The sequence below is a fragment of the Adelges cooleyi genome, unplaced genomic scaffold (genome assembly GCF_023614345.1).
Source record: "Adelges cooleyi isolate 19-005CV unplaced genomic scaffold, UGA_ACOO_1.1 ACOO_flye_CR_arks_rails_tigmint_CR_PRNA_30, whole genome shotgun sequence".
NCBI classification, from domain to species: Eukaryota; Metazoa; Arthropoda; class Insecta; order Hemiptera; family Adelgidae; genus Adelges; species Adelges cooleyi.
Window position 1 is genome coordinate 13,575,229 of NW_026095971.1, and position 12,572 is coordinate 13,587,800.

Below are 12,572 nucleotides of genomic sequence, written 5' to 3' on the forward strand. Positions count from 1 at the left end.
ACAACTATTTATAAATTTAAATTATAAAAATAACAAAATTATAATCTACATTTTTTATTTTTTTTTTTCATAGTAAATATTGTTTACATTTCATGGATAATCATACAAATATCATGTCATTGCATATGAAAACAAATTTACAAGTTTTGTAATTTTATTAATCTAAAAAAACTCTTAATAGATATCCCTACAGACCTTAGGATGCTATACAACTGTGCGTGTTTATCTTATGACTACCAGTAACAGAAACGTAACTTTTAAATGTAAATAAAAAAAATGTATATTATATATTTAAGGAATCAAACTAGGAAAAAATGACAAACCAAAACAATTTTTTGACATGAAAGAAAATTACTATAATAGTATAGCGAACAAATGTTCACATATTAACTGAGATCAGATTTTATACTTGTAAAAAAAATGTATTTTAGCTTTTAAGGACAACTACAATATTGCAATGATAATTATGCCTTTTAATTAATATAGGCATGCAAGCAAGAAACTGTAACCTATAAAAGTCTGTAAGGTTTAGAATAATTTAGGTCTTATAATTTATAATTATAATAATTACTATTATTTATAATTTGTATAATATATATGTAGATATATACACATACATAGAATTTACCTTTTTATAAGGCAGCATATGTATAAATTAACTTAATTACAATTATTAAATAGTTGCTCGTATAATATATTATATAAATGCATATACGTATATATTTATTTACAATGAGCAACTTATTTTATTTTTATATTATCCTACTTAACACAAAAAACTCACAACCGTTAATTTCTAATTTGTTAAATTTTATGGTTTTAAATATTTTTCTAGATAGAAAATTTGATTAAAAATATTTTTTTTAATTTTGACATTTTTCTCAAAAATTTACTTATAAAGTATAATTATACAATGATTTCTTTATTTTACAGAAATTTTGTCTACATCAAAAGGAGGGTTATTACAATTACAATTTAAATTAATTTGAATTATGGAAGACTATACCTAAACTTTTTTAAAACTAAATTATTATGACTTAATTGTCAGACAGTGGACGGAGGTAAACAATGCCTGTTTGGCCTATCGGCTCGGTTGTGGTTCATTAGCAGAAGCAGCTGCAGCTGTTGTGGGGTCGTATTCCATAACTTCTTGGTAAATAAGCTCTTTCCACTGATCAACAGTGTGTTCACGTTCATCTACTGAATGGTCCCATGGTCCGGGTGCTGGTGCATTAACTTCGCTTTCATCATACCAAACATTGATGTATGGATGCAACAACGCATCATCTACAGATATACGTCTTTCTGGGTCAATCACTAACATTCGAGACAAAAGATCACGTGCTTGGCTTGCTGTTGAAAACCAAAACACAATACATTTTTAAAAATTATTTAAATAAAAGAAATAGAAACCAGTAATAAGGTTTCAAAGTTAATATATCTATAACTGTATGACTGTAATGGGTGAATTTGTCTATCTTTTAAAATTTACATCTTATATATAATTTGTTTCAATAAACTGTTCATCAAACAATTTTACTTTCTATTAAAAATTAATAAATTAGTGAAAAAGGAAAAGTACTAAGCATAAAGCATGTAAAATGTACACGCTTGCATCTCTCTTAAGTCAATTTTTTTTTTTTTAATTTAAATGAATAAAGTTTAGTAGTAGTAAAATAGTTAAGCTAAAACCAAAAGAAAACATACCTTTAAGTTTATTGTGTTCAGAAGAATCTGATGGGAATAATACGTCCGGAAATAGACGATCAAAAGAATAACCGGGATAACGTGGTCTATTCTCAACATAATTACGCACAGTTGGTTGTAACCGCCTCATAAACTCTTGTGATGGTGTACCTAGTTGCTCTGGAAAGTTATACAGTAACAAGTAAATATTAGTTATGAAATAAAATAATAGAAACACCAAACTCTTTATTACATATTAGTCTAATTTTGTATGCATGTACATTTATAAAGGTTATATCAAAAAACTAAGCCTTCATTGTCAGCATATTCTTAAGCTGGTATATTTAAATTCCTTAATAGTTGGTACTATGCTTTTATGTACTGCAAACCCAGTTCTAAATTGATGTTGGGTCACTAAATTTACTGAAGAGAATAGTTGTTTCTTGAATATCTATCGTTGCAGTATCATTCCATCTAATTTCTTGTAGAGTCATTATTTTTAGTTTGCATTTGTCTACGTCCTTAATGCTCTTGATACGTTCCAGGTTTATAAATAGTGCGTAAGTTTTATGTTTCAAAAAATAAGGCATTTTCCCAGTTTCCAGTCTAGTTATCTATAGCTCCATGAATCAGAGGCATATTTATTAGATCCTGAACAATATGTTTTTACTAGGCAGGGTTGTTAGCCCTGCGCTTAATCGCCTCAATCTGGAGGATTAGAGTATCCCAATCAGTTAGGTCAAAGTATTGGCTATTGGCATACACGTAAGTGTATTGGGCAATGGGTGCACCACTTTCCCTACGCCAATGACTGAGGTCCGCGGACTGTCACACCCATTATCAGTTAAAGTACCACAAGCAGTTATTCTCTACATGTATATGTTATAATTTTATTTAATAAAAATTAACAAACCTATAATTTTATTCCATTGATCTATGTGGTCAGTACCAGGAAACAATACACCTCCTCTAATCATTTCACCCATAATACAACCTACTGACCATATATCGACGTTTTCTTTGTAGCCCATGCCCAAAATAACCTTAAATCAATAACATATACGTTTTTTTAATTTATAGCTTAAACAATCATAAATGAAAACACAAATTTTACTTCTGGTGCTCGATAGTATCTCGTGACAACATATGGTGTCATCATGAAAGTAGTTCCAGCAGTTCGCGCTAATCCAAAATCCAATATTTTTAATGTGCAGTCTGATTTTACAACAATATTGCTAGGTTTTAAGTCCTGAAAAATATTTTTTGTAAACATACATATTTAATGTTATATAATCTATTTATAAAAATACAAATAATATGACTGTTACGAACTCTGTGAATAATTCCAGCTGAATGTAAATGTTTAATACCACATAACATCTGATATAACAGATAAGACATCCGTTCATGGTCTAAATCCATTTGAATAACCTGGCATAAGTTAGCATCCATAAGCTCCATCACCAAATATACGTCTTGAAAATCATCTAGAGTCCTTTGTGGAGTAAACGCATTTAGCAAACCAATGATCTAAAGAAATCATACATTTTTTTATTTATATATATATATATATATATATATATATACATAGGTACACACATCTAAAACTTCTGCATTTTCTATTAAACAGAATTATTTATGTATGATACTTAAAAATAATAAATTCATTCAACTTACATTTTTGTGATTAACTAATTTCATAAGTTTGAATTCTCTATATGCCCGTTTGGCATGTGTAACATTTTGAAATGGTCTAGATAACTTCTTTATTGCAACGCTTTGTTGAGTAATAGTATCCATTGCAGCACTATTTACATATTAATAGATATAATTAAATTGAGATAATCGAAAAACTATTTATACTTACACAACCATGCCCTGGGCACCTAGGCCTTTAGGGACAAGATTAGTGTATCGTCTGGGAACTGAAAATTCAGTATCACCAAATACTAGAGTGTAAAACATATCGGTAGCTTCAGCCTCGGCGTCTGGCTCGCCTTGAGGTCTTTGAACAAACCTTGATTGCGTTCCAAGCATTTTATGAATAAGCTCAAAATCAACTTTACCAAACAAAAAAAAAAACAAATAGTGCAACTACAGAAATAATAGACAATAGTTGAAAAAACACAAAATTATATTTTTTAATTACTATGTGCGTAACATGCTTTAAATACAACAATAATATATTGGCTGCACATTATTACAATTTACCGCTAATATTATAATTAATATACTACATTTTAAATTGAAAAGAAATAAATATTATATGGGACTAAATATAATAATTAAAAATCAGGTTGATTAAGGGGATTGAAAGCAGATGGTTTAAAATGCAATTTTTTACATAAAAAAAGAAAAAATCCGTATTCAACAAAACCTAGTAAAAAAGCCAAAGAACCTGTATATCTTTACAGAATTTAAATCCGAACTCCTCAATAGTCAAAATTTTATCAGATTTTTTGGTTTAAATTGTTAAAAAAAAAACTGACAGCTTTCAATCTCCTAACTATTAACTTATAATCAATTTCCAAAGCTAATTAGGCACTTTAAACATACATTTAATAATAATCATGCTATTTGTAATAAATGTACTCTTTTAATAATACTTACCAAACGATCCCCTGTGCACCAGATCCAATTGGTTTTAAATTCTGATACCGTTTCAGAATGGTGAACTTAGTATCGCCCACCTCCACTGTGAAAAAAATGGAGGAGGACACTCGAGATGTCATCCTAGGATTGATATGAGGCATACGACTGATCTCTTGTAAATGAACTCCAAAATGACAAAATGTTATAAACCAATCAAAAATAATTAAACTTTTGCCTGGAATCAAAAACCAATTTTCTATTTACTCTATACATCAGCCACAGATCACTATAAAAAATATTACATTTAAAATTATTAATATACAGTTTAAATAACAGAATAAAAGTTGCTTCTTAACCATTTTATTGTTTGAGTTATTTAAAATTGTGTACAAAAATCAGGGTGGGGCTTTAGGAGCCAATTCAATGATCACCGTATTTTTTTTATGTATTTATGAAAAAATTCAACAAGTTACCTAATATATTATACCTTAATATATTTAAGGAACTAACAATTTTTCACTTTTTCTGAAAACTTTGGAGGCGAAGGTTTCAGTTATGGACCTATACATGCATCATTCCTGTTATCGGTTATAATATACTTATAAATGTATTAGCTTTTAGGCTTAGAAAACGAAAACAAAATTGTGGAAACAGACGAAAGCTTGCTTTCACATGGTAAGGTATATTCCGCTATAATCCGTATTCGTACTGTGCTCCTAATATAGAACATGATAATGTAGTAAATCGTAATAATTTAACATTTTAAATTAAGTTTTAAAAAGAAAATGTTTATTACATTTTCGAGGTACACTTTAAGTACCTATAACTCGTTTTTTACGATTTTCAGAATTCTGTAATACCATTTCCCGCGTATTATGTAACTGACTAAAGCCTATTATTATTACTTTACAGATAAGCAAAGTAGGTATTTACGCGGAAATAGGTCATTGGGTTACAGTCTGTACTCTCTCCCAGATCCTAGTAAATACACCACTGTCAAGTGTCAACTGATACAACATACACACATACAGTCATACAGATGCATTGAAATATTGAATAATATATTTTTAAACGCTAACTATTCATCGTACAACTCGTAATTGTAAATTTGTTGTAAAACATGTAAACACCTGTACGCGCGTTTGGCTAATTGTAAGAGTAAAGCTGGAAACGCACCAGCTGCAACATTTTGTTGCGAAGAAACTGTTGCAGAGGCAAAAATGTTGAAATTTGTTTAGATAATTAGAGCGACCTGTACGCTGCACGGCGCAAAATCGAAATACCAAATTCAAGCAGCCGTAACGCCGCCATTTAAAATGTTTTCGATATGAAATTTTATTATTAAATACTTTGAATGGTCAATTTCATGATGTAATTTATTTCATTTTAATAAATCTTACCCTTTTTTTAAAAAAAAATCCTGGAAAAAACGGATTTTTACACGACCCTCCCCCCTTAAATCAGTGCAACCGTTACGGAAGTATTATTTAAGTATCTCTCTCTATGGTTTCAATCCGTAGATTTGTTTGCAGCCATCTTCCATTCTTCTCTATTATCTGCTTTCCTTTTCATTTCTACATACGAGTCACAACCTTGGTCCTTTATTATCTGTTGAATGTATTCTATTCTTGGTCTTAACCTGTGGTTCATTCCTTCTACTCTTCCTTCTATAATCAGTTTTAACAATCCTTCGTGTCTCATTATATAGCCTATCCACTCGTTTCGTCTTCTAACTATATTTTTCCATAGTAACTTTCCCTCTGATATTCTTTCCAGTACATCTACATTGGCTACTCTGTCCATCCAACGTATCCTTAACATTCTCCTATAACATTTCAAACGCCTTCAAAAGTCTTCTTCGTTCTTCCATTGTTATTGTCCATGTTTCACACCCATATAGGGCAATTCTCATCACATATGTCTTCAATAGATTTTTTCTTGTTTTTAGACTAATGTTTCATGGTGTAAATATAGTTTTCTTGTTGTTAAAGGCTATTTTGGCTTGACAGATATGTTTTATTATTATTATTAAAGTAAAAATGTTAAAGCAATTTTTATTGTTTTTAGATATGTGTAAAAATTAGTGATAGGATTTCGAAAATCCGGATTTTTCAAATAACGCTATTTAAGCCACTTGGAAATCTTAAAAATAGTAAATAGTATTACAATATAAATTTGTGTACCTAAGTAAAATTTGTTCATAAAAATTTAAAAAAAACTAACTTTGTCTATAAAATGCTTCGGATTTCATCAAATCTGAAATCCAAAAGCAGTTTATCTTTTTGGTGTTTTGTTATATTTTTACATATTTATAAAAAAAAATTGACTTAGGTGCACAACTTTATATTGTAAAATTATGTAACACTTATATGATTTATAAATAGCTTAAATAGCGTAGTTTTGTGAAAATACAGATTTTCGGATTCCCGTCACTAATAAAAATGTACAACGTCGTTATAATGTAACCATATTAAAGTTGAAATTTTAAGATAAATAATATCGTAGTTATAATATTAGGAAACTTTTTTGAAATTACTTTTTGCACAAATTTAAAAAAAGGTTTTCTAAATTCTCTACTTCAACCCATGTGTTTTATTCAAATAACGGTTACGTTACGTCTCTATACACATAATACACATCGGATATTTTCTGAGAACCTTTTATTCAAAACCATTTAGTGAATATATTTTTGTTTTGATGTAAGGCCTTTTCACACTTGACGTAAGAGAAACGCATACTTTTTTATACATACAAAGTGTGAAATGTTAGGTCTAAAAGAGTTTAATGAGTGATTTTATCATTTATGAAAATACATTTGACTTTCCAAAAACTAGAAAATTAAGTGACCGTCGTCCGTCACAAAGTCTAAAATCCAATGTATTGGCTTTTTCTTTATTGGTTGCAAATGTATTTACTATTTTCGCAATTTTAATTGTACTATCAGTGAGAATGGTGACACATTATAAAATCTTTTAATAACTTGATCCGAATATTATTTTTAAAAACTCGTAATCAAGGTACAAAATCCCACGGAAAATATCCTTAAATAAATAAAAAACATATTGGTTTAGTAAAGTTGTCACAAAATTTGGTATAATAAGAATTTATTTTGTACGATAATTACACAAGAATAATAATAAAAAATTTCAAATCATTTTTCAAAAGGGAAAATATCGCACATAGGTGTAATAGTAGGGTGTGACTACTGTGTATGCCATTCAGCACACGGTAAAAAGAGATCAATAAAGTCAAAGTACTCGACTCCTCCCATTATTTTACGTACGGCGAAGGACATTTTTTTATTGTCATTATATTAGCGAATTATTATTATAATTATACAAAAGCCATAACAATATTTGTTTCAATGTAATTGTAAATTTGTGGTTGTCCAAAAACTTGGGAGAAAGTTGTAGTAAAATGTATTGTTTTTGATAACATACAAAAGTTAACTTTATACTTCAAAGAATAAAATTAAAATCGCGATGTATAATACAATTATTAAAGCACACCTATGTGTACTGACTAATAACGCATAATTCTTGTTTTTTTTTCAAAATGTTACGAGGGAATTTCATATTCTATATCTATTAAAAAATAAGAAAATTATAGCACCTATTAACAGGTTTTAAAAATCATGTTTAATAAATTGAAAGCGTTAAAACTGCTCAAGGAAATATTGACAAATAACTTGAAAAAAAACAACTAAAATATCATAATAATAAAAAAGTTGTTGTTTACAAATCCATATTGTTTAGTCCTATGTATAAAGAAATAATGAAACTAGAGTTGTTTTGGCAATTTTTTGAGTCATAGTTTCGTATTTTATGTTCAAAAAATAGGTCGATTTTGAAGATGATTTTTTATAGAATTTTATTAGATTATGTTTTTTAAATTTTTTTTAAAATTTTAGCCTCATCATTTATTAATTATCAATACACACTAAGAAAATGTATAATATTTTATAATTTAACTAGTTTTTTAGTTTATTTATTGTATGTTTTATTTCAGGTCTATCATGACTATATACAATTTTTACATTAATTTGCGCCAATGCGTTGTCTAAAACTAAAACTATTCAATATTCTCTGAACCTGAGAGTTTTGTTCAAATCCCAAGAAACTACTCTATCGTTTGATATAATATAATAATACAAAAATCTAAGCTCGTTTAATATGGTTTTTAAAGAAATTTTAATTATTAAATATACTTTTTTTAAAATTATTTTTAAAGTCAAACTCAAAAAAAGATTGAAGATTTTATTTTTAAAATCACAATTTTAGGATATAATCTGTCAGTAACTTAGCTTAGCTTGTCGGTATCTTGTAATGAAGATAATTGTAGGAAATGTATTTGATAAACTTATGGGCCCATTGTCTGGGCCAGACATTACACTTTTTAAGCAATTTTCGCAATCATGGAATTTGATAAATAAAGACTATTATGAAAGTATGCTGGTCGACGATTTGGTTAGTGAAAAAATGATTTCACATAAACAAGAAATTAAATAGTTTTGTTTAAATCAGCTGTAATGTTTTTCTGATCGTGATGATTATAAAGAGCTCCTTAAATTATGTTTGTTGTGTGTAGGAGAAATACTACCTAATACTACAATTTTTTATAAGCCTGGTGCTTACCTACCATAAAGCGAGATGGATGGCTAAAATATTATATTGCCTTAAGATTTATATGTTTAGAAAACAATTTAAGTTAACTACGTTTGAATTAAATGGACTATGTCAGTTTAAATTATGTGTTAATATTATATGTAAGAAACTGGTTTAACTTTACTGATACATCAAACGCGCCAAGGAATGATTTGCAATTCCTGAAAGAGTTGTATTGTTATAAGTATACAAATTTAATTGTTGCAATTAAGTCATTTTCTCGTAATTTATGGTATTTGAGTGAAACTCTAATGGGTCTATCATTTTTTGATGAGCAAATTTTAAGCACTGAAAAAAATGAAATGGTTCAGGCGTTAAAAATTTGCGGTGACGAAGAGTTCCAAACAGAATTACTTTAACAGCTGCAAATATTTCTACAACGACAATAACCAGTTTAATTACACAAAACAGATTTTTACAGCCTTAAATATAAATACAAATTTCTTGTTAAAACCATCTCAAAATTGGAAAGAAGATAATCATTATATTTTAAGATTAAATAGAATAAATATGCAGATTGTAATAAAAATAGATTCCTTTAAAAAAATAATTAATATGAATATTATTAAAATATAGTACCTATACAATGATAAGTAAAATGATAAGTATGCAAAACAGTTTTAATTTATAAAATACTATAAATTGAATACAATTTTGAATTATATCCTAAAATTATGCAATAAAAAGTACAATGTCTGGCCCAGACAATGGGCTCATAAGTTTATCAAATACATTTCCTATAATTATCTTCATTACAGGATACCAACAAGCTAAGCTAAGTTACTGACAGATTATATCCTAAAATTGTGATTTTAAAAATAAAATCTTCAATCTTTTTTTGAGTTTGACTTTGGAAATAATAAAAAAACATATATTTAATAATTAAAATTTCTCTAAAAGATTAGAGCTTAGATTTTTTTACATTATTATATCAAACGATAGAGTAACTTCTTGGAATTCGAACAAAACTGTCAGATGCAGAGAATATTGAATAGTTTTAGTTTTAGACAACAAATTGTTCAAATTAATGAAAAAATGCCTAAAATTTATATTAAATCGCGTGGAATTAGATTTTATCCATGCCTTCCGGAAGGACTGTAAATATCAATAATATCTCCAATATTAAAGTTTTAATAAAGTGGAAATCATAAAATTCAAGTTTAAGATAGGGTTGAAGAGGTACAAGGTTTGATTCCCAGGGACACTACAGCCAATTTTGTCAGTCCCTACCTAATAGAAGCTTCGCATATTGAGGTCAGAGACGTATAGGCACGTATACACCTGCCGAACACAGTAAGCCTAACCGTTTGCAAACCGCTCATGAGAATCCATCTACGGACGGGTTTTTTGACAAGCCAAATTAGGACGGGCTCGCGATAGGTTTGACTTGCTAGTGTATACACTGCTTAAGAAATCAAAAATGAAATCTTTAAAAACAAAACACTTATGTTCTGAGTCCCTTAAATTTCCTTATACAGAGGCAGATAGTAGATGTTAACGTTTTTATTTTTTAAATTAATTATAAATATTGTTCAAAAGTTTTAGACATAAATATGATCATTGTATACTCCAATTCATAAACACATTAGATCAATTTTTAGCTAATTTTTACCTTAAATAAATAAAATCCAACACAATAGGCCTCATCCTTACTATTAAGTGGTAACAGGGCATAATTTGAATGTAAATTACTTTGGGTGTTATTATAACTGAGAGTAAATAAATTATTTTCAAATTATGCTAGGATGTGAATCTATAAATGGTAAAAAAGTATTTATAATTATGTTATTAAGAAATACATTTTTTAACTGCGATTCAGAATGGTTCTACCTCAGAATACCCCAAAACATTCTGGAACTAATTGAACTATTTCTTAGATAGGTATGGTGTTCTCAGTGCTGTATTTTTAAGTATACTGTGCATCAGAGTATGAGACAGTTGCAACCCAACACGACCACTCAATATAATAGGACAGTAATGTCTTCATTGAAATGCATAGTAGCATTTTTGTTTTGGTCATCACTGCATTCGTGGTTTTCACATTTAGTTTTAAAAATAATTAGTATAGCTTTACTTCAAACATGTTTCTAATATTTCTTTTAAGTTTTACTGTATTTAATTTATTGATACTACATTAGTGCATATCTCGGTCACACTCGTATACTTGCTAAACAAGTTCTTCTAAGCTTAAGATGCTATAATTTTTTTTACTTGACGAGTCCGTGGATTTCAAATGTTAAAATTATTATCAGAGTAATTTACACATAAATACAAAAAAAAGGCATCAATAAAGTAAAATTGTTTCTAATTTAAAACTTATTGTAAGCATAGGTAATTTTAAAATAAGTTTTCTTTTAATAAATAGATAACATAAAATAAATAACATATACAAGAATAAAACATTACATATGAAAGTTATTAAAAATCTATAATTTTATATTTCAGTAACTACATACATGGGTTGGTCAGTTATCTTATCAATAAGAGGTCATTTGCAATAGCTTATGACGAGATGACATAAAATATTACTATATCATATGTCTATTAAATTATGTAACTATAAACTACTGAAGTACAATTAATAAGTCTGTACGATCTTTTAAACTCTTTGGTATGGAGAGCTTTCAGGGGTGGGTTGGACTTCCCAGGCAGGAAAATAAAGAATTAAAGAAAATTAAATCCGAAAAATATGCCACAGAATGGTTAGCACGATTATTTCCTGACAGATATATCCTTCGGCCTTCCTAAAGGGTTTTTATCTAATAATGAATCATAATTTATACAACAAAATATTGAAACCCAAATAAGTGTAAAATAATGAATTTAATATTTTGTTAATATACGTTTATAAAATACTAATTGATATATTATTACACACGTTATGCAATATATGACATGTCATTTAAATTTACAGGTCTAAATAAAAAATATATTAATTTGTGTACCTTAATATTGTTAATATTGAAATGCTCAAAGGAAATGTCCAAAAGCAATACCCTTATGACTGAAGATGTCCACTGATAAGAGGAAATAACACTTTGCACTTGTTACATATTATTTTAAACCATATTAATAAAATAATTAAATTTTACTCATTTAAGCAGCGAATTCAATTATTAATTTTTGGTTGTAAAAACAATGAACCTAAGTGTATGTATTACTGACATACAATTTCCCGTAAAAATGGAAATTTTCACAGCAACAATTCATCACAGACTGACCGACAGACTCAGATGACCCATCTACTAACCAGTGTCACCAACCAAACACGATATCACTTCTTCCATGATACAGTTTAATCAAATATTGTAGTACTCCCTTTGATCATTTACTTTTAATTATTGATCTAAGAAGAATATTGGCCATTTGGAAATAATTAATGTAAATTTAAATAAAATACCAAATGGATAGTCCTAATACACATATATTACCCTATATAATGACTTTAAAAATATTAACTTAATTATCTAGGAATTTATTTGCATGACGCCAATAGATAGAAAACTATCAATAATAATTGTTTGCCCCTTCTACTAAAATTTAGTTCAGCGCCCCTGGATTAAATAGATGACTATTATAATCGAAGTTTTTAAATTATTACTGTTAAATATTCTATGTACAGTATTTAGA

General features: G+C 28.1%; 1 protein-coding gene across 2 annotated transcripts; it reads right to left on the reverse strand.

The window, feature by feature from the left end:
- Positions 1–38: 38 nt before the first annotated feature.
- Positions 39–12,167, reverse strand: LOC126837874 (stress-activated protein kinase JNK). 2 transcript variants are annotated; one of them, XM_050571831.1, is made up of 8 exons: positions 11,888–12,167; positions 4,297–4,513; positions 3,364–3,493; positions 3,019–3,216; positions 2,801–2,935; positions 2,600–2,729; positions 1,708–1,866; positions 39–1,353 (listed from the first exon to the last, which is right to left on the reverse strand). In XM_050571831.1, the coding sequence occupies exons 2-8, from the start codon at positions 4,437–4,439 to the stop codon at positions 1,082–1,084; spliced, it is 1,167 nt and encodes a 388-aa protein (XP_050427788.1). In that variant the 5' UTR covers positions 4,440–4,513; positions 11,888–12,167; the 3' UTR covers positions 39–1,081. The 2 variants fall into 2 exon arrangements, with proteins under 2 accessions (XP_050427788.1, XP_050427787.1); XM_050571830.1 differs by lacking the exon at positions 11,888–12,167 and adding an exon at positions 3,554–3,746 and having other exon boundaries at positions 4,297–4,420.
- Between the last annotated feature and the right edge of the window lie 405 nt (positions 12,168–12,572).

Excerpts from the sequence above, each read along its gene's own strand:
- LOC126837874 (XM_050571830.1), bottom strand. The coding sequence starts at position 3,723 with ATGCTTGGAACGCAATCAAGGTTTGTTCAAAGACCTCAAGGCGAGCCA. Across the intron at positions 2,730-2,800 it reads GATACTATCGAGCACCAGAA|GTTATTTTGGGCATGGGCTA; the intron begins GTAAAATTTGTG and ends TATTGATTTAAG. Across the intron at positions 1,867-2,599 it reads TCAATGGAATAAAATTATAG|AGCAACTAGGTACACCATCA; the intron begins GTTTGTTAATTT and ends ATAACTTTCCAG.